The 22,851-nt window shown below is 40.0% G+C and overlaps 1 protein-coding gene across 1 annotated transcript in view; it reads left to right on the top strand.

Annotated features, from left to right (window-relative positions):
* Positions 1–21,866, top strand: part of LOC139739553 (serine/threonine-protein kinase 31-like) — a gene marked incomplete at its 3' end in the record, with an annotated part of 42,738 nt that extends 20,872 nt beyond the window's left edge. The window contains exons 13-24 of the mRNA XM_071650157.1: positions 1,710–1,832; positions 2,412–2,531; positions 4,892–4,981; positions 9,459–9,617; positions 11,526–11,777; positions 12,548–12,652; positions 13,047–13,127; positions 13,971–14,096; positions 15,889–16,100; positions 16,852–17,008; positions 20,526–20,651; positions 21,627–21,866. Coding sequence (XP_071506258.1) covers positions 1,710–1,832; positions 2,412–2,531; positions 4,892–4,981; positions 9,459–9,617; positions 11,526–11,777; positions 12,548–12,652; positions 13,047–13,127; positions 13,971–14,096; positions 15,889–16,100; positions 16,852–17,008; positions 20,526–20,651; positions 21,627–21,866 — 1,791 coding nt within the window. The remainder of the gene's footprint in view (positions 1–1,709; positions 1,833–2,411; positions 2,532–4,891; positions 4,982–9,458; positions 9,618–11,525; positions 11,778–12,547; positions 12,653–13,046; positions 13,128–13,970; positions 14,097–15,888; positions 16,101–16,851; positions 17,009–20,525; positions 20,652–21,626) is intronic.
* Between the last annotated feature and the right edge of the window lie 985 nt (positions 21,867–22,851).

Below are 22,851 nucleotides of genomic sequence, written 5' to 3'. Positions count from 1 at the left end.
TAAACATAAATGTAAACATAAGCATAAACATAATCATAAACATAACCAGACATTGACACTGTTACAGATACAATTAAATTAAATGAACATAGCTTTAAGCAAAGGTATAAACATGAGCAAAAGCATAAATATACACAAAAGCATGTGATAAAAACAAACCAACTCCGAAAAGGATAACCAGTTAATAGTTTCTGCTAGTGTATATGTGCTGTACTGAGAGCATATGCTGACTTCTGATGAATTCTTAAAGTGCTTGTTTAAAAGGATTTTCACCTAAGCTGTCTTAAAGGGATCGTATAGTTTTGGTTGAGACTTAACTTCAGGTTTCTATCATTTGTGGTGAGATAGTGAGAAACCTCTTGTGAAATATGAAAGAGCATGTAATTCCATGAGGATTTCATGTTTATTTGATGAAAATTGATTTTGAAATGGCTGAGATATCCAAAACACAGTGATCCTAATAAAGTGTGGGACCCACACTTTATTACAATCGTTTTATTTTACTTTGTTTTTGGATGTTTCAGCTATTCCATACCCGATTTTCATCAAATCAACTTTGAATTCCTCTCAAAATGGTATGCTCTGTATTATTTCATAAGTGTTTTCTTGGTATCTCGCAAAAAAGTTAAAGCCCAGTTTTCATCTCCTCCAATACTGTGCTACCCCTTTAAGCAGATAAAAATGTTGAGGGAAGGAACGTCTGCAAGGCTAACACTCTTATTTCTCTTTTTGTCTTTAGCAATGACAGTGGGTCACTTAACCAATTGAGTCCCTAGTATACTTGGGCAGGTGTCTGTGGGAAATGTTTGTTGTAGCAAAATCAGCCCATCCTCAATGGGTTAAACTTTTTAGTGTTTGTAGCAGTATTGGCAAACCCACCTTTGCTCCTTGACAAGTTAAATGTATCGTTAGCCTGTGTATGTATCTGGCATCGTGACATCTACTTGCGTACCTGACCAACCTTTCTGTCATTATGTGATTCGAATAATTTCCAATGTATTTTTTAATGCTCCCACTTCACCTTTATTTTTTCACTTGAAGCTTTTAAATGTATATGATATTAATGGATATAATCTTGCTATTTTTATGTATATGTGTTCAAAAGGTTTATTGCCCTCCAATATTTTTTCTAAATTTTTATTGAATAGTAATGTTTATGCTCATAACACCCGTCGTGCTAATGATTATCATTTATATCATGTGAGAACAAATATTTCTAAGAATACAGTTTTTAATGAAGGTCCATTAATATAGACCGAAATACCATTTAATTTGAAAATGAAACCGTCTTTGAATAGTTTTAAAAGGAATTATAAATTTTTACTCCTGAATTCATATTCTCATTCAGAATGATTATTTTAATTGCACTTATATATGTCTTTCGATTTGTTCTTCAATCCTGTCCCTTTCTTTTCCTCCTTAGTTTTGTTTCTATACTCCCGATATATTTTACACAGTATTTATGTTTTCATGGGGTCAGCGATTTACAAGGCTTATTGCTCTTCTCTGTTGACCCCCCATTCACATGAATTTACGCATCGGCTCTTGTTCTTGTTGTTGTTTTGTGTATGTGTGTGTATTTCTTTTGATATTCATATATTTGTATCTATGTGTTTTCATTGTATGAATTGTTTGATGATTTTATGTCGAATGGAAATAAATTTGAACTTGAACTTGAACTTGACTGTGTGCTTGTGTTTTATATAAAGGAGGAGCTACCTGCAGCACTGTTAAAGCGCAACGATGCAAGACATGCTGCGGTGAAGGCGTTGAATTCCTTCCTGGAAGACGTGAAGAAGCTACCCATAGACAAGAGGATCAGAGATATCCAGGTAACTGCCCACATTAAGTCAGTGGTGGCCAATCTTCCAAGTGCATATAGGCAAGGAAAAAGTTAGTTTGGAGACCAGTTGCTCCAAGCTCATTGACTATAGTGTTCTTTTTTGTTGTTGAATATTTGGAGAAATTAGCCTTGATTATACTTGAAGGTGCCTCTGAACACCATACAGCAGCATAATTGACAGATTTAAAGAATGAAATGTGGAATCAGAAAAGATCGAGGTAGTAGACACACCATGCATCTTTGGTATGGTATGCTAGTTGTAAAGAAACATATTTCTAGAAAAAAAATCTGTATATGAAGTCTTGTCGATCTGTCTGACATAGTTTTAGTGAAGGCCTACATCCACATATGATAATATAGTATTGTGACAAATTTGGTTTTGTCTGAATATGAGTTTCACTGAATATGATTTCTTATCTAAGAGTGTAATGTATATATTTTTTATATATAATGGATGTTGTTGTGCAATCCATGTTTGTATAGAGTACCCCCCCCCCCAATCATGATGATATCCTGTAAGCCAAGGTGTCAAAGGCACTGACATGTTGATGTATTCATCCGTTACCAGGCAATGGTTGGCAAGCTACAGACAGAATACAGCTCCTACCTGGATCCCAGCAAGGTCCTACAACAAGAGGAGGAGTCACTAGGGGACCTGGGGTGCTATGAACAGTACCGGGCGTGGCTGGTAGGCGCTCTCTTTGACTTTGACCTGGCCCCTTTTGCCATCTTCTGTTTATGAGTTCAGGTCACACTGACTGATGTTTTGTGGTTTGAGAACACCTGTCATTAGAGGAATGCATAGTAAGGATTTCTTTGGGCAATGTGTACTTCAGTTTACCTGAAATGGCATTAAATAATCTGCCTTTAGCAAGGTATTTACTTGTATTAATCCATCAAATGGTGAGATGTCTTTTTTTGTTGTTAAGAGATCAATGGACTCTCTAAGTTGGTATAGTTGTTAATTGTAGATTAAAGGTGTGCTCTGTGTTCAGAATATTTTCTTATCATGACAAGCTCAGCCAGTCTGCAGCAGCACATTTTTTATGCCTCCGCCACGAAGTGGTGCCGGAGGCATTATGTTTTCAGGTTGTCCGTCCGTCCGTCCGTCCGTCCTTCCGTCCGTCCGTAATGAATTTTGTGGACAGGGTAACTATCAAAACCTTTTGAGTTATCCTTATGAAACTTGGCATGTATGTGTATTAGGGGGTGAAGTTGTGCCTATCAACTTTTGGGTGCACATGCTCAAGGTCAAAGGTCAAAAGTTCAAGGTCAAATACATAAAATTTCACTATTTCCATCATATCTATGCAATGCCTGAAAATATTTTCTTGAAACTTAGTGTATACATTTATTACCTGATTAAGATTCTCTGGTGAAAGTTTTGGTCATGAGGTCAAAGGTCAAAGGTCAAAAGGTCAATTAAAAATATTAAAACTTCACCTTTTTAGCTCACCTGAGCCGAAGGCTCGAGTGAGCTATTGCGATCGCTCTTTGTCCGGCGTCCGGCGTGCGTCGTGTGTCGTCCGGCGTGCATCGTCCATCATCTTCTTCTTGAAAACCTCATGATGAATTTTGACCAAACTTAGCAGGTAGCATCCCTAGGGGGATAGAATCTCAATTCCTTCAAATGGGCACCATGTCCCTCTTGGGGGCCCCTAGGGGGCCCACCTCCCCCCCCCCCCCCACATTAAGGAATATTTAAAATCTTCTGCTCTAGAACCAGAAATGATAAAGCAAAGTTAATACCATGAGTTTGTACATTGATGACTTTAGTTCAAAGTTTGTTCATTGCAGATCCAGGGCTGCCCCCCCCCCAAACCCGGAGTTGGGGGGGGGGGGGGATCCATATGCAGACCTAAGTTTCCAATGTTCTCAGGTAAGAGTGTGCAAAAATGCATGGAAGGTGAAATTGCGATACTCAGGTGAGCGCGTGACCCCCGGGTCTCTTGTTTCTCTGTACCTTAGAAATTGTTCAAGGTATCTTCATGGAACGTAGTTTATATACATGTACTGACTGGCAGTGATTATCTAGAGAATTTAGGGTTCATGGGGTCAAAGGTCAAGGGCAACACTTCAAAATTTTACTATTTCCCTCATGTTTATGCAATGCCAGCAGGATAATTTTTTTTTTTTTACACTTGGTGTATGCATGTATAACCTAAAAGAGATTCTCTGGAAAGTTTTTTTTTCTTATGTTTTTGCCTCAAAGGTCAAAAGGTCAAAGATCAAGTGAAAGTGCTGAACTAAGTTTTTCCCCATATCTCGGAAGTGACTCAAGTTATCTTGAAACTTTCTACATATTTATGCATGTTCTGCCTGACAGTGATTATCTTATGAATCTTAGGATCAAAGGCCAGATGAAAATGGTAACAATTTACTATTCAATACAGAAATTGCACTTTTTCTCCATACCTTGGAAATTACTCAATGCATAAACGTATGAATAGGTTAAAGTCAAGTTAAAGTCCTTAAATCCCAAATACATGCTCTCCTATTCATCCAATTAAACCAAGGTCAAGGAAGGTGAACATTCAACACATTTGTGACAAACTTGACATTTTAATATTTTGCCAATTTTGTGAAAATGTAATCACACATTTTCCACATGTACTATCTAGACCTATTAGGAGAATCATGCATTATGGCGGAGGTATACCAGTCGCCATAGCGACATTTCTAGTTTTATTTTTTGCATCTATAGAAAACTGACATGGGCATATCACCCCTCTAGTTCTACCTTTGTGGATGATGTGCATGCACTGAGTGTGTAAAGATTGGTACAATGTATGCTATGTAATATGTGTTGAATGTGTGTCCTGAGCTCTCCCACCCATCTTTCCCTAATTGTACAGAGACTAGGAAATTTATCTTGGAATTTCTATGTAACATTTTGTTATTCCCTCATTTTTTTTACAGAAACCTTTTGGTGCTTTTTGAATCTTAAAATTCAATTGTAGATTGTGATGGACTCGAGTCAAATCTAAGAGCTTATCCTTTTGATATGCAGCTATTAAGAAGCCACACGTTTCTTCCATTACCCAACAGGCTGAGAAGCAGGGCCTGGTGGAACCGCTGAGAGAGGCCACCGATGAGCTGAGAGGAAAATGGTGTGAGCTGCTCTCCAGCATGAATGAGGTACAGGGATAGCAAACAAGGAGAATGACATGAATAGTTTCTCTTTTAACTCAAATGTATTAATCCAAAATAACCTGTGCATTTGTTCATCTATTTACAGCAGTCCCAGTGAGTCTAGCTGAGCATTGTTGTTTGGTATCATGCCACCCTGTCTATTAACCCTATTCCAATTGGGGGGGGGGGGGGGGGGGGGGGTCAAATTGACCCCCCCCCCTCTACATTTCGCACCACGATTCCACAACGCGCAAAGATTTTGCCGCGTCGTTTCATGACTTTTTTCATTGAAGTCTCCCACATATTTTGAGACCAAATTTGCGACGTCTGGGTACATTGCTCTGAAGTTACGTAATGTTTTGCATATGCATGTCAACCCGAAAACGGCTCAAATTCATGATATCGTGTGCAAATCCAATGCAAATTGTGTTTTTTTTTTGTTAAATTGATATAAATTAGATTATTATTGAAATTGATCAATTCTAATGTAAATATGCTTGAAAAAGTACCTGCAACACATTTTTGCGAAAAAAGAATAGAATACAAAAAGGTCGAAAAAATAATAAAATACATAAGAAATTAACAAAACAATAAAAACAAACGAAACTGATTTTGATTTTGCTATTTATTTACAAGAAAATTGTTCGATGTGTCATGAGGAACTCTGACACAAAAATTTAGCGATCCTTCAGTCATTTTAATGGAGTTATAGGTGAAAATATGATTTCATGCGTAAATTTGCATAATTAATTTACTAAAAATAGAAAGCCAATATTTTTCTATTGTATGACTATGTAATCTTGTAGTTGACATCCGGCTCTATCTATCTTCAGGCAAAATTTTGCGGCGATCACGCGATCGGCAGCCGAGATCTGAAGGGGGGGGGGGGGGGGGGTCAAATTGACTTGGTCTAAACTTAGTCTCAAATAGCCCAGTTAGAATAGGGTTTTAAGAGGCAATGACACTCTGTTCCTTGGATAGGGCATTAAATGGAGGTCCTGTGTGTGAGAGTCACAATCCATGCATGCATCATATTCCACTTTACACCCTGACGAAGAGCAGGGTGCAAAACTGGTGACGTGCTTTGCCCCAGATGACGATCAAAAAGGAGCGATTAATGGTATCAACCAGACACGTGGTGCCACATGAGAAGAAGATGCTGTTATGTAAAAGGAATATGAGGTGGTCTTTTCTTACGTGTGCAGAGTACATCTCGGTATAGTGTGCATGTCATTATGGAAAGATGGAATTGCCTATGTCAGGATGGAGAGTAAACATTGGGAGGGTTACCATCACCCATGATCTCATTCAGAACGCCCAGAAGTGAAAACTACCTCTCCATATGTTACAATGCTTGTGGTTTCGATTGTTTGACATTGGTGCTAGTCATATGTTTTGCTGTCAAAAAATGGCTTCAAGAGGTGATGACGTGTACTTGAAGCATGATAAAGACACTACCTGACAAAAAGAAAGGAATGATATTTAGTTTATTTGTTTGTTTTTTGCATTTCCTTGTAGATATCAAGTTGACGTGCGGCTTAGATTCTTTTCCCAAATTCCCATCTTGTTAATGTTTTGGCATGAACTGCTAGAATGAAAGTGTCATTAATATTGTATCTATTATAGTAGGATTTTTCTTTTTTTGCCTTTAAAAGAAGATGTAGTTTAGTTTTCAAGATAGATTACTATGTGGGATGATGTTTGACCACTTCAAACTTTGTCCAATTAAACAGAACAGAGTCACTAAATAGAAAACACACTAAAGAGGAGCATACCAAGTTTAAAGAGCTATCCCTGAGGCTAATGTAGGGACAGTGATTTTCCGCGATAGCGGAAAACGGACGGAAAACGCGGAAACGGCCTTTTGAAACGGAAAAAATATTCCACACGGAAAATCACAGAAAATCACTTTTCAACAAAATAAAACACATAAAAGTAAAAATAAATCCAACAGAAGCTGTGAATTAATCATTATTACATGTGTGTCCACGATATTCACAGACTGCGGAAACTGAGTTTCTAAGCCAAGTTGTGTTAGTTGCAAGTTCTAGCGATGTCTAATGGCGTTAGATCTAGCGATGTCACGATTTCAATAACTGTCGAACACTTACTCAATCCAACACCAACAATCATAACCACAGAAGAAAGTCCATTTATATTCCAAAACACAATGTGTGTCTCGCCGAATAATGTGTGATGATCAAGCCAGTATTTTGGCAGTAAAAGTAGCGGCAACAGAAGAAACTGTCTAACTGTCTAACTGTTTTCTGCTCGCGGTAAGCTGTCAGCAGGTGAGTGGAGTGGTGACTTGCTATGCCTGCCTGCTCCACATGTATGTGTCGTGTGTAGAGCACAGCTAAAACTAGCGCACAATGCATGATTCAGGAGAGTAAAGACCACCGCACACTACACGATCAGACTGGTCTTAAAGTCTTGAGCCAAGCTGTGTCTTAAGACCAGTCGTACGACCGGACACCGCACACTATACGACCCGACTGTAAAGCGTGCGCAGTGCGCACTGTGTGCGCTTGCATTTTACTGCATTGTGAATGGCTGAAAGCTCACGACTGGTCGTAGAAATTCCACATGTCAAATCTCTACGACTGGCGCTAAGACCCAGTCGTACAACTGGAAACTGGCAAGACTGTGACGTCACACTTCTAGTCTTAAGGTCTTAAGACCGGTGAATCGGGGCAAAATCGTGTAGTGTGCGGCGGGCTTAAGAGTGAACTCCAAGTTCACGCAGAAAAAAGAAAAATCCCACGATACCAAAGTGCCATGCCAGACTGGGTGGGGTGGAGAGAGAGAGACCAATCAACAGAAGAAACCGCGCGTACTGGCGCATTCTTGGAGGTCATGAACTGTCTGGGGTGTTGGAGATGAACAGGGAAAGGGGCTGTTCCCAGGCCCTCTCTCCAGTCGAGAAACTGACACGCGCGCGCTAATTCTTCTGCCAACCAGCCAGCTGTCGGAATGTGCTTTGAAGTTACATGGCAGCCTGGCCTGGCTGGCATGAATGGGTGTCGAGTTTCAATCAATATCTACTGTTGTTTTATTCTTGTATTTGAACATGTCGTTTCACCTGACAGAAACACGGAAATCGGGAAGATGCAGGGGAGAGGTTTTTGTTGTGTTTCAATGTGTGTGTGTTTTCCTCTGTGTTTTTTTTTTTTTTTGGGGGGGGGGGGGGACCGAGGCCAGAATGGGGAAAGATCAGAGTGAAATGAGTGCTAGTTTCTTGTCTGGATTATTGACTGAAGAAAGATAAATTGATTGTTCCTTTAGTGCTGAAATTTTTTATCTGTTTAGACCTTCTGAAGGAATAAAAAGACTTGACTAGACAGTAGTACACTGTAAGTCACTTGACTAGCAAGTCAAGAAAGAGGACATAATGATAGTTGTTGATACTGCAGGCCAGGCTTTGATAGTGATACACAAATATGTACTGTCCCACGGCATGATTAACTGGATTGCAATGTATTGACTGAAGAAAGATTTAGGTAGATTGATCGTTCTTTTAGTGCTGAAGTTTTTATCAACACTGCTTATTAAACTGATTATCATGTATTCTGTTTGCAGCTTCTAAAGGAATAAAAACACTTGACTAGCATAAAGTCACAGTTGAGACTCAGAGACTTACTTCACTTTGTATATTTTTTTCTAATTTGTAGACAGCAGTGTAAACAGTCGTGTAAACAGCAGTGTAAAGAGCCCTCTTTATCATCGCCATAATTAACCTTGCAGATTTACACATTATGCAATACTCTTCGAACATTATCACTGTGGCAACGAGACCTAAACCGCCATTTGGCAACCTAAAAAACTCTATAAGTTGCCCGGCTGGCAACCAAGGAAAAAAGTTAAGTGAGAGCCCTGTGCATGTTTTGACAGTCGAAATGAATAAATTGTAATACAGATGTTTCATTTCATTTGTCTTCATGGGTGTGTGGTACAGAGGTTGGAAATCATCAGGTATACACTATGCATAACATGTATGAATGCATACACGATTACACAGGTACACAAATTTCAAATAGCAATAATTTAATTTTTGTTCATTTTTGCATGCAAATACATGTAAACGGAATTTGCATTTTTTGTATCTACAATTCATATGGGAAAACGAAATTTCTGTTTTTTCACCATGTTGAAACGGAATTCATGATTTTCTGAAACGGAAAAAGCAATTTTTTGAAACGGAAAATCACTGCCCCTACTAATGATGTCATTGCAAATATGAAATCAACCTTGCTCTTGCAAGGTTTTTAGGCACATTCTGATTATTGTCCTTCTGTCTATAAAAAAACAAAGAAAAGCGTGTGTGTGTGTGTGTGTGTGTGTATGAGAGAGAGAGAGAGAGAATAGATGTCATCTATAGATTTCCCATAGATGATACAATATAGCAGATACTAAGACTTGCATTGCAGGGAGCCTTTAGATATTTTTGCTCTGTTTATAAGTGTTTTCTGTGATTGCACCTCAGTATTTTCAGTTTAGTGATGGCCCTGCCCCATCATTGGTAGACATCGATCAGCTGCGCGCAGACTTTCTCATCGCCATGGAAACCGAGATAACGATGACTTGTCATGGTTACGTGTCCAGCCTTTACCTTGAAAATGGTGCCATAGGACAAGTCAAGCAGGTTTGGTCACAGTCTCTGTATAACCAGGGTCCCATTTCATAAAACTTGTTATCAGTGACAACTGTTACATTTCTGTGACAAATTTGCTCTTAGCCAATCAGATGCAGGGATTTCAGTAGCTTATAACAACTATGACAACTTGTCGTTGATAACAAGTTTTATTAATCGGGGCCCAGATGGTATCATAGAATTAATTCATGGACAGTTGTCAATAATATCATTGGAAGTGCTAGATAAAGTTGCGTTTACACCATGTTTCCGTTGCCCACGGTAGCCCCATTTGACCAAAACGTAGTGCACCTAAGGGCAGATGAGACATTCTCCTGTCCCCCCCCCCCCCCCATCGCATTCTCGTCTTAATCGTTCCAGTCCTCGCCCTGATGAACATATTGCTGTCAGACGCTGTTCTCACGGGGTCTGGTCAGGCTGAACTATCAATATTTTTAGTCCTGTCCTGCTACGGACAACCTCCAAGTTTTGTTTAATACTGCCTATTACGTGCCGCCTCGTTTTGTTTTGTTTACCCCATTTTGTTACTGCATACAAGATTCCTCATTAGCACCAGGACTGTAGTGGTGAATTTTTTGACAGTCTAAAAATCTGACAGGGCATCCATGGCAGTCATGGCCTGTCGCATTTGCCTATCCCGTTTTAAGGCATTGTTTCAAGTCCATCCCATTTTGTCCATGGTGGCCTGAAACAGGGCTGCCGTGGTCGCCGGGAACTTGGCGTAAATGCAGCTTAATGCTTCCTGGATCAATGAAATTTGTTCCTTTATCTATTTATTTTTTTAATATCAGGGTAGAGGGCATTTCTATTGTTTTTGTGTATAGCGTCCTATCCATGCCACGTCACTTGTATCTTGATTCGTTATTAGTCATCTTCCAATATAGCACATTCCATGATGTTATTATGTAGATTCCAGCAAGCAGTTTGTATTGCTCTCAAAACTCAGATGGAATGAAGTGTATTCCATTAAAAACAAATTATGCACTGCATGCTGTCGATAGGTGTATATTATGCCTTTAGTCAGCCAAAGGTTTGTTTGTTGCCAGCAAAGGCAGGTTTTTATTATTTTCTTTCTGTGTGTGGAATGTCCATTTCAGATATAGTGTTTTCCTTTTGTGAAATTTAATGTCTGATGAATTTGCAATATCACATATTCTGTGAGGCTTTAAATTTTTGTTTGATTTTGTTATCCATTTTGGTTGCACAATGGTAGGATAGGGAAGGAAAGTCTGTTGACCATAGTTATTAAATTGACTCGTTTAAAACCAAGGTAGCCCAACTTGGTGTTTTCAAGATTGAGTTATGCCTATTATTCCATATGATCTATATGAAGCATGTGCCTTATGAGTCTGTATGACTAAACTTTATCTCAACGAATATGCCGAGGTCATGTAGTAGGTGGAAACTTCTGCAAAATTATTTTTTTAGTCATTATTTTTTATGTGTGTGTGTGTGCTGGTTCAGTTTCAGTGAAGTTCATGTGTGTGTAGTTCCGTTGTTAAGTGCATTTTTGGACACAGTTTAGTATTCAAAATAAGTGTGCATGTTATTTTTAGGCTTGTTCAGTAGACCATGAAATTTGCTCATATTCCCACACTGCACTCTTCCAATTTTACAATAGTTGATCACAAAGTGAGCTGTCTCCATTCTTGTTTATTCAAGATATATTTGTTGCAATTAGAGCTGTTTAAAAACAAAAGAAAATAGATCAGAAAATATGAGATATTCTTAATCATATCTGTGAGAATATTTCTGGTCATGTAGTGTAAGTGAGGTATCACTGGAAAGATTATATTTAGCTCTATCTGATGATGAAGTTACTTTAAAGTTTATAAAAATGGTGCTTAACTTTTTACTTTCTCCATCATGCTACTTGTCTATCTTCTCTGCTGCTTTCAGGAGCAGGACGTGCGAGAGGTGGAGGTGGTGTCTGCGGTGGTCGAGGCACTGGTCAGGGGACTAAAAGCCGAGGAGGAGACCCTGCACAGCCTCATGGAGCTGTGCACCCAATTCGCTGCCACGGCGGAGCAGCTCAACCCCTGGCTGAACAGCCGTCCGGACGTGTCCGGACTACAGGCCATCAAGAAGGAGATCAAGGCGCTGCGGTCGCAACTCAGACACAAACTGGCCGATCGGCACGACATTGAGGAGGTCAGTGGTTTGCTGCTGTGGTGTAGATTTCCTGGAAGACTACCAGAGACATACCCGTCTTTCTGATCTTATAGGCGTGTAATATTGGACCCTGAATGTAGAGACAAGATTCAAATGAATTTTCTCTGAAAACGTTTTGGTAGAAAACTTTTTTTTTTAAAATGTCAGAATCTCCACATTATGTGACTGTAGCAAATATCTGAAACATGTACACTCTCAAGCCAGTAATTGTATGGGTGAATGGTGAGTTGGAAGCAGTTGATGATCATTTTCTCCAATGTGGCATAAAATTTTACCAGGTATGTCTTGTGCAAATACTTTCACTCACCGTTTCTTGGAATCTGGATTATTGCATTAGATGTGTGACAATAGAATACATATTTTGGCTTAATCCATCTGCATCTATTCATCTGTCTATCAATGTGTTCGTCTCTAGAACTATCTATCTGTATTCATCTAGATATCTATCTATCTGTCTATATCTGCCTGTTTGTCAATCTGGGTGTATGTTTGTTTACCCATGGTATCTGACTATCTATCTATCTATCTATCTATCTATCTATCTATCTATCTATCTACCTACCTACCTACCTATTTATTTAGCTTTGTATCTTTCTAACAACCTATCTATTGATGTGTCTATCTTTGTATTTATCTATCTGTTTATATGTTCATGTATTTATCTATCTGTCTGTATGTGTGTCTATGTGTCCATCCCTCTATTAATCTGTGTTCATGTCTATGTGCCATTTTTTGTTCCTCTCTCAAAGGACCCTGAATGCTATGAAGGGAGGTCTCTAGAGGAGCTGAATAAAGAAATTCAAGCCATCCAGGACAAACTATGGACTTCTTACCAAGAGGAGAATAAACTGTTGGTGAGTAATTCAAAAGTACAGAGAGGAAAGTAGTATGTAGCTTTAATGCATAAAGGAGCAACATGTAAGATTACAATAGAAATTAACAAAAACTAGAATGGTCACTCTGACCATTCCCTGTGACTATTCATAGTTACCGAATACCAAATATGCCAAATACCAAAAGCTGATGATTTTTCCCCTTTCGCTAGTCATTTATAACAGCTTAAGTAGATTGTGTATCTTTTAAATGCACTTTTCCAAATTAGGCTTATTTAGTGAACGTTTTGTACAGTTGACTTTCCATACTCCCATTATTCATCTTGTTAATTTCCATGCATGAAGATTTGGTCTTTGTGCGTTGGGCCATAATGGCCATCACTCCTTGTGATGATTAAATTTGTTTATCATGTAGAGGGAGATGGCGGAGCTCACAACGGACCATTTTCCGGAACTACCCTTCCTTTTTCCTGGAGTGGGCATTTCAAAATTCTTGGTGAGTTTAAATACCATCCATTCCAGAATAGCATTTCTCATGATTTTGTAGTGCTGGTACAGAAAAGTGTAGACATTAATTGTCCTATGTTGTGCCTGCAGCTAGTGGATGTACTCGTAATGTGCAATTGATTTTGAATTGGGAAATTTTAATAGCTGGTGTGAGATTTTGGAAACTAGGATGAAGATGATGATCAGCCGCAGTAACTAGTGCATATAATTTATCCTTGTCACTGCTCTTTAAGTGTTATCTTTTCTGTATTTGTTTTGTTTTGTGCTGTACTGTGCTGTAGTTGCCCAAATGAATAAAATTTGCCTCCATATTTTCATGAAATAGCAAGTCAGTGCATGACAGAGATTCCTAGATACGATGCTCTCACTTGGAGATGAAATATCATGTTTTTTGAGTTGCTGTAGTCACGTGTACATGCAATGTATATTGCAAGTGAAGTTACAAATGGCCCTCATTGATGTAAATAAACACTGATTATTCAGTGTTTGAGTGAATGTCACGATAAAATATCTTGGACGTATGCACTCAGGTAGGACTCAAACCTAAGACCTCTTGAGTACTAGATAGGTGTCATATCCACTAGACTACCAGAATGTGCCCGATAGCCAGTGATGGTTCTAAACTCTTATGGCAGCAGGTGCTGCCTATCTTTATTCAGATTTACCCGTTGAGGACAAGTCCGGAGTATACTTGGGCAAGTGTCTATGGGAAATGAGTGTCGTAGCAAAATCAGCCCGTCCTCAATGGGTTAATTGCAATAAAACCATCTTGACACAGGGATCATGTACATATGATTTGTATTTTTGTTTTTCCCCTAAATGATAAATGTAGGAGACAAATGGTCTTGTAAGAGAAGGTCGTGACCTCAAGCACTTCAACCTCACCCCTGTGCCCAACTGTGACAAGACCACGGTCAAACTCGCCGCTGTGAATGGAGCGCCGGTTGCTTTCTTGAAGGTGTGTGTGCAAAACCTGTACTAGGTTATCTTTGGGTAGGTGACAGGAACTGAAACTTTCTCTGATCATAGAATTGAATTGTCTCAAAATGCATTTTGTAATCGTTGATGGGAGGTGAATGTAAGCTGCAAGAGAAATGACTCAAATATCATATTACCAGATTGAGGTAATTACAGAGCATAAGCTTTCATCCTTGTAAATATATCTGACCATTAAACCCCAGTTCTCTGAGAATTTACTTTGCTGTCATTCGTGTGGTTCTGAGACTGGTCATACTCTTAGTGTATGTTAATTGCCAGACACCTCCAAATTCAAGCAATCTTTGTTAAAAAGGAATTTGCCACAGTTTGCCTCAGATTTTATGTCTTCTGCTTGGCAGCTGTTGTATTGTATTTCATTATGTTACATGTTGGTGGAATTTTTGTTTTCTTACCTTGAAGAGCTCTTAAGGGAAATGTTCCTAGTTCTGTGTAGTTGCATTGTCTCTTGATTAATTATCATTGTTTGCAGCATTTTCAATCAAACATTATTCAATGCCCCTGGCTCCCCACAGAAACAAGAAAGTGGAAAGAGAATGGGAGATATCAACTCATGTCTGAAGTTAAAGGGATTATTGTCCCCGCTGAACGAGTTCAAGGAGGGGACTATGAAATGGGCTCTGTACGTTTGTGTGTCTGTGTGTCCGTGTGTGTGTCCGTCCGTCCGTCCGTGTGTGCATCCGTGTGTAATCGAAATGTTCAATTTGCTACTTCTCTGTCATTTATGAGCCAATTTTGATTCTGTTTGCTTTATATGATAGCACTACATGGGAGCTTTGAAACTTCTACACGGAATTTCAGTTGTGACCTTTGACCTTGACCTTTGACCTATATTGTACATTTTGCTTCAAAATGCTACTCCTTCGCCATTTCTAACCCGATTTCGATTCCGTTTGCTTTATGTGATGGCACTAGGTGAGGGCTTCAAAACTTCTACACAGAATTTTGACCTTTGACCTTGATTTTTGACCTATATTGTACATTTTGCTACAAAATGCTACTCCTTCGCCATTTCTAACCCAATTTCGATTCCGTTTGCTTTATGTGATGGCACTAGATGAGGGCTTCAAAACTTCTACACAGAATTTTGACCTTTGACTTCTTTGAACTTTGACCTTGATTTTTGACCTATATTGTACATTGGCTACAAAATGCTACTCCTTCGCCATTTCTAACCCAATTTCGATTCCGTTTGCTTGATGTGATGGCACTAGGTGAGGGCTTCAGAACTTCTACATAGAATTTTGACCTTTGACTTCTTTGACCTTTGACCTTGATTTTTGACCTATATTGTACATTTTGGTACAAAATGCTACTTCCGGCGGGGACATATATTACGCACCGTGTAATTTCTACTTTTCCTTGTATAGTTTTGGTTGAAATGGGGATTCAGGTTTTAACTTTATTAGATTACAAGATGATTAGAAACCACTCGTGAAATATTAAAGGGCATACAATTCTGAGAGGAATTAAGAGTTTATTTGATGGAAATCAGTTTTGAAATGGTTGATATATAAAAATAGGAGGTCCTAATAAAAGGCCTCACATTTCATTAAGACCACTTTGTTTTACATTGCTTTTGGAGATTTCAACCAAAACTATACAATCCCTTTCAGTAGATCATTGAAGAACATGTTCCTCTAGGCACAGGTTAATTTTAGATTGTAGTTTAGCATGAGTTGATCCTTAAAAGTAGAAAAATATCCATGTACTCGGTGACTTGACCTCCAGATTGTGAATGATATTTTGTGCAGATCATTCACCTTCCGGAGAAGGACACGCTGGACAAAATTGTGGCCTTCTCGGCCATCGACGTGCCAAACTTCATGAGAGTCGACGCCGTCTACACGCAGCCAGATGCCAACCAGCTCTATCTACAGCTGCCGTACATGGAAGTGGGAAACTTAGAATGTGCTCTGCGTGCAGGGAGCATTCATGGGATATCGCAGATTGTCAGTGTATGCAGGTGCGAAATTTTTACTGTGGAATTTTGGAGTATTATATCATGTACACTTTAAATCATTAATAAGTTTAACCAGCTCTAGGGCAATTAACCCCTGGACAATTACCCCAGACCCTTCCCCTTCCCCTAACCCTAATCCTAATCCTGAACTTTATCCTAACCCTAACCCAAACTCTAACCCTTAACCTAAACCTAAACCTAACCCTAACCCTGATATTTACTCTAACTTTATCACTAACCAGTATTTAGCCGGGTGGTAACTGTCCCTGGGGGGGGGGGGGGGGTTATTGCCCTGATATTGTTTAACCTGTTGTAGACTAGTCACGAGTATACTTGGACAGGTGTCCATGGAAAATGTGTGTTCCGGCAAAATCAGCTTGTCCTCAACAAGTTTCAATAATCATCACATTTCATAATACTAGAATTGTCATTCCAAGTACTGTTGGAAAGGTAGCACCTGCATGGTGAGGTGATATAGCTAAAGATTGTCTGCTGTCCCACAGGCAAGTTCCGAGAAAGACTTACTCAAGGAAGAATTAATGCTACGTTGTCATCAGTCCTCACAGATCATGTTGAACCAAAAATCATCACCATGTCGTAAAGCAAGATACCTGGAGGAAAATCACACAAAACAAAAGCATTTCAGATTATCACGAATGATCATACACTGCAGCGTGTTTCTAGGGTTTTGATGTCGCGAGTGGATGAGAAAATAGATTGATCCATTTTGTGGTTCCCTCTGTTCCTTGTGCAGGGATGTGTTGGAGGCCCTTGATGGTCTGCACCGCCTGGGCCTGGTCCACGGTGGGGTGCATCCCAGGAACATCCTCCTCAGTATGAGCAAGGAGGCTGATGGTGAGAAGGCTCACGTTTCTGCCAAGCTGGCCGAGTTCGACTTCACCAGGACAACTGTGAGTATACGTCATACTGTCCATATATCGTCCAGCTCTGGTTCCTTGTTTGTAGCAGAGCTGCCAAGTTATTCCAATTCGGCAGGAGGCTTCCTCGATAGTCACTGGTATATATCTGTCTTGATGATGGACTATAAATATGTCCCCGAGCTTGGAATTATTATGGCCAGTTGAGATGCATGTAACACATACGTATCTCCTTAGAAGCCCTTTGAAACCTTCATGCTTTTGATGTGTTGATACTGTCGGCCCTCAGATAGGGATTCATGCAAATGTCGTTTTCCCCATATTTTATTTGGAGCGTCTGAGTAATACAGTATTCATCGCATAATCGGGCATCTGATAATCGGGATCCTCGCTTAAATGATATACGCTTCCCAGAAACATTTCCAACGCACGTTATTTTCACTGGATAATCGGGCGGGGACCTCTGATAAACGGGACAATTTTTCTTCAAGCGATCTTTGATTTTGTTAATATTTTGCACAAAAAATCTACCAAAATACCACAACAATATTTCAAAGATTCCGTATCAGTTGTCGTTTACAACAAACTTACAAAGCAAGCTTCGGATTGGTGTGTTTTGACCTCCGTCCATCCAGTACATGTACATGCATAGCCACGAAAACGCCGTGTATAAGTATCCATGCCATTGCAAAGCACATGCCTTCGCGAACATTCTTCTCCCCTACATAAGCAAAGCCATGTGCTCGCTTGCAATTCCTACTCGACTCACATCCAATAAAAAACATGCCTCGCTCATACAGCCCAGGCTGTGTGCGTTGTTTAATCTCAGTCATACACACTGAGGGCAAAGTCCATTGTTATCGCGCGCCTTCGTATCTTGTTATCTATTGTCTTTGGTTTCAACTTTCAATACAGCTGTACACTGTGATCTGTGTGTACGTCACAATCTTCCTCAGTTGTGACTGGGCAAAAGTTACATGATTGAAATGAGGGCCATAAACAGTTACGTATTCAGTGAAATGGGGGAGAGAGTGGGAGGAAGAGCGTGAAAGATGAGAAGGGTTCAATGTGTGCGAATACGTAACGTTTTATGAATCTAGACTATGAGCTGACATTGATTACGTGTACACGCGTGTTTGATAGAAGAATCGAACCCAGTTGCGATTACTCGACATCATTGCGAGAATGCAGGGAGAGCTGGAGGGTCGCGCCGAGGGCCTAGGGTAGCGTGTTGTGTATTCATGTACATGTACAGTACGTCAGTATGCGTGTGTGTGTGTGTGTGTGTGTGTGTGTGCACTACATGTACATGTCGTATGCCGTTAGTGTGTGGTGAGTACTCATCGCGAAATCGGGCACCTCGCTTAAAGGGGCCGTGTTTGCTACTCCCAACCTGTCCCGATTATGCGATGAATACTGTATTTTGAATCTGTCTTTATAAATAGCGACCACAAGTGACTGTTCAAAATTAATGGCGTTCTCATCTGTTTTTTTTTGGTCACATGTGTTGGTGTATTTTGTCATTTGTGAATTGGAAACAATGAAATGAAGCATACATGGAGAGAAAGGGACGTGATTGCAGCTTATCATCATGTACTATACACATATGTTATGTATGTAAGAGAAATGCTCAGTTGGTTTGGATCATACATCAAAATATAAGCAGAAAGTTGACGTAAGAATGCTCTTTAGCCACCAACTCAATCAAGTGCTTTTAAAGGGTGTGTACAGTTCTGGTCGAGGTGAAGATTTAGCTTTTAACGTTTTGTGAGATATTCAGAAACCACTCTATGAGATGTCAAAGAGCATGCAGTTCTAAGGGGTATCAAAAGTTTATTCGATGAAAATCGGTTTTGAAATGGCTGAGATATCCAAAAACAAGGTGAAACAAAGAGATACTAATAAAGTTGGGGCATGTCGCCTTTTATTATTAGTACTTTTTTGGATATCTCAGCCATTTGAAAACCAATTTTCATCAAATAAACGTTGAATCCTTCTTAAAATGATATGCTCTTTCATATTTCATAAGAGGCTTTTCATTATCTCACTTAGGAGTGTTCAAAACATGAATCCCTACCTCAACCAGTACTGTACAGTCCCTTTAAGACCTGACATACATGTAGGCTAATACAAAATACGACTCTTTGCCACAGTCACAGCATAATTGTGCCTGTAAATGGCTGGTTCAGTATTTGACTGCCAACAGTCTCGTTGATGAATCTGAAGATGACTTTATACATTGATGAAAAGGTTTATTAACATTCTCCATTGTTGGTGTGTGTCTGCACAAGTTTTGTATGTCTGGTGACAGGGGGCGCCCTCCACAGGGCACTGTTTAAAACATTGATTTAGTGCTTGACTTGGTTTCCAAGGCATGGAAAGATAAGAATTGATACTGGTTTAAATTTTGGGTGGTATTCTTAACACTGTTTTAACTCTGTCAGTTGTAACTTCTGTTGTAAGTTTGTGAGTTACAACATCGCTGAAACAGTAAACTGTTGTAAATCAATATTCTGAGAACTGTGTTAATGGTGATGTAAGTCCTGAAAACCATGCCCACTGCCGTGATCATATCCAATAGGAAATGTTTGTAGAAGTATCATCTAAGGCATTTTAACCAGTAAGATTGTTCCCTTGGGAAAAGTGCTGTGCTTAAGTATACACGCTTTAACCCTAATCAGGCTGGGCTTTTTTGGCTATGCTATATCTGGGGGGGGGGGGCGGATTCCGCCCCCCCTTCAGATCTCGCCTATGGAACGCGTGATCGCGCTGAAAATCGGCACACGCGACGCCCGCGACGTATACTATCAAAATGTATGGTTGCTTTCTCCGAAAAATTTTTCTTTGTTTTTCGACCTTTTGTTTTTGTTTGTTTTTTGGCCAAAATTTGTCACAGACATTATTCGAAGCTTTATTATGCTAAAATAAATTAATTTCGTCCATTCTAAGTCAAGATATGAATTTTTATGTGAATTAATTGAAAAAACACAATTTGCATTGGATTTGTACACAAAATCACGTTTTGGAGCAATTTTGGGGTTGACAAATTTTTTTCGAACGGGTGTCGCGTCAAAATGGTACGCGCGGGCGCAACAAGTTTGGTCTCAAAAGTTGCGCGATACTTGAAAGAAAAAAGTCATGAAACATCGCGGCGGGAGCTTATCGCGCTGCGAAGATATTGCGCGAAATGTCGAGGGGGGGGGGGCGGATTCCGCCCCCCCCCCCCCCCCCCCCCCCCAGCCTGATTAGGGTTAAAGTGCGCGTTCTCTGGCGTACGCACAATTAAGACAATGACATGCACAGGCAAAGAGAGCATGAAATAAAAAATGAGTTACAACAGAAGTTAAAACAGAAGTTACAACAGAGAGAAAATAGTGTTCAGTATACCGTTTTGTTACAACGGACTTAGAACAGAGATAAAACGGGCACAGAATACCACCCCTTGTCTATAAGGACAGAATCATCAAAGTGTCTATTTGTGTGTCCCTGTGTACATGGGGTTTTCATGCAGCCTAACTTTACTTGAATCATGCATGACTTTACACATCAGACTCAGACTGCCCTGAAGGGCTACGCGTCAGAATCTGGCATCAGGTTCACTGCGCCGGAGGTCAACTGCGGTCTCCAAGCCACGTGCCAGTCGGACATCTTTGTGACCGGGTTGTTGCTTCTCTGGGTAAGTCTCCTTACACCCCAACCCTCGTAAAACTAACTGAAGGAGCCTGTCAGAGAACACTCACACTGTCTGTCTGTTGAAGATGTACCTAGCAATCATTGCTGAGCTCAGTAGATATTCGCTTTCGCTAACCCTATTCAGATGCCTCTTTCGTGTAGAACAATAGAGCTTGTGAACCCATCAGTGCACACTCTATTCATACCTCGCATCTGATTCATATTTTGCATTGTTCGACGGCACGTGTAGTTGACCGTCAAAAGGGGATACATGTACCACTTGACTGCTTTGGCACTGGTTGATTACCAACCTGTCTGTTCTCAGTTGACCTGTAAAAACAATCTCATTGTGGGGCATTGGAGGCTCTCGGAGAATTGCAGGAGGAACAAGTTAACCCATTGAGGACGAGTCCCGATTATACTCGGGTAAGTGTCTATAGGAAATGCGTGTTGTAGCAAAATCAGCCCGTCCTCAACAAGTTGATATATTGTATTCTTCGCTTTGTTTGAATATCTTATTTCTATTATGATTGCATAATGTATAATGGATGTATGCATTTTATCATCAGGCACAGACCAGCTGAAGAACAGCCATTGACTGAAGCAGGTCTCATGCAAAAATGAAATAACTGAACTGACCTCTCTGAAGATGGTTTATCTTATGATATACCTTTTTCGTTACAGTGTTCTTGTTTGTCGTTTTAACTTATGGGAGTGGTAAGCAATTTGCCGCACCTCTCTCCTTACTTTTAATTTGCTTTTCTTGTCGGTGAATGTATTCAGCCCCCTGAATGTTGAATACGAAGGCACGTTTACTCAGTTGTCATTAATTTTTCTCACACAATCATGATATGCATGTTTTGTGTCCTTCACTGACGCATTTGGAAAATGGGATCCATGTGTTTACAAATGATCCCTGTGCCATTGATTGCCTGTGAAATTTTTCTCTACCGCATTGTCATTTTTGCCACCTGGGCAGGCCCTCTACCCAAGCACCAAGTTTACGATGGAGCAGGACGGCACTCCGGAGCTGGCCGGAGTCGATCTGCCACCCTCTCTGGCCGAACTCCTGGAGGCCATGCTGAGCTACAGCCCCATGAAGCGCCCCCTCGCTGCCCGCGTCCTCGAGGCACCGTTCTTCGTCAGTCCTCCGGAGTTCAATGACCGGCAGGTGGAGGAGGAGATGGAGGAGAAAGGGGAAGAGGAGAAGGAGAAGGAGGTAGAGGAGGAGGAGAAGGAGAAGAAGGAGGAGGAGGAGGAGGAGGATGTTGTGGCTGATGCTGCAGGGGAGACACAGATGGAGGTAGGAGGGAAGGAGAAGGTGAACGGGTCAAACGATGACAAGGAGCCGGAACAGCAAGAGGTCATTACAGATGCCATGTCTTTGTGCCAAATGTGTAGAGTTACAATACACTTGGTTTTCCTCAGAATTGAACAAAATGTCATCTAGGGCAGGTCTTAGCACACATGCACAATGTTACTCTGTGAAAGTGGCGTCCCTCCTGTACTTAGAAAAATAAATGAATTAATGAAAATGAATGAAAAAGCCATGGGCAGATAGAGAAAAGTTCAAGGAACATTGATAAATGTCACTCTCATTTTTTACTCTGTGCATGTCAACTGTGCTCAATTTATTCTATTCCACATTGTGCAGTCTCACTCTGAATGTCTTTATAGTCAAGTTTTCAAGTGTCAGGGAAAATTTTCAAGTCAGGTCTGCTGTGGAAGAAATAAAGAATGAGAAAAGTTAAGAATAATTGGTGCAGGACAGGTTTGATGATGTGAACTTGGCCATTCATGCAAGCATGCCGTAATTTTTTTTTTTGAATACTCTGTGTAAACATAAGTTACAAAACAGAAGACCATTTGAAAAGTGTAGAAGTAGGGTGAATAAGGTCAGAAACTGTTCTTGCTCAGAAACTGACCAGGTTAAAGGGACCGTACAGTACTGGTTGAAGTAGAGATTCATGTTTTGAACATTCCTAAGTAAGATAATGAAAAGCCTCTTATGAAATATGAAAGAGCATGTAATTTTAAGAAGGATTCAAAGTTTATTTGATGAAAATTGGTTTTCAAATGGCTGAGATATCCCCAAAAAGTACTAATAATAAAAGGCGACATGCCCCAACTTTATCAGTATCTCTTTGTTTCACCTTGTTTTTGGATATCTCAGCCATTTCAAAACCGATTTTCATCAATAACTT

Source organism: Diadema antillarum, unplaced genomic scaffold (assembly GCF_040938485.1).
Source record: "Diadema antillarum isolate AM-2024a unplaced genomic scaffold, OU_Dant_1.0 seq00000807_RagTag, whole genome shotgun sequence".
Classification (NCBI taxonomy): Eukaryota; Metazoa; Echinodermata; class Echinoidea; order Diadematoida; family Diadematidae; genus Diadema; species Diadema antillarum.
The sequence above is the reverse complement of the archived record's forward strand: the minus strand, read 5'-3'. Positions and strand labels throughout refer to the sequence as shown.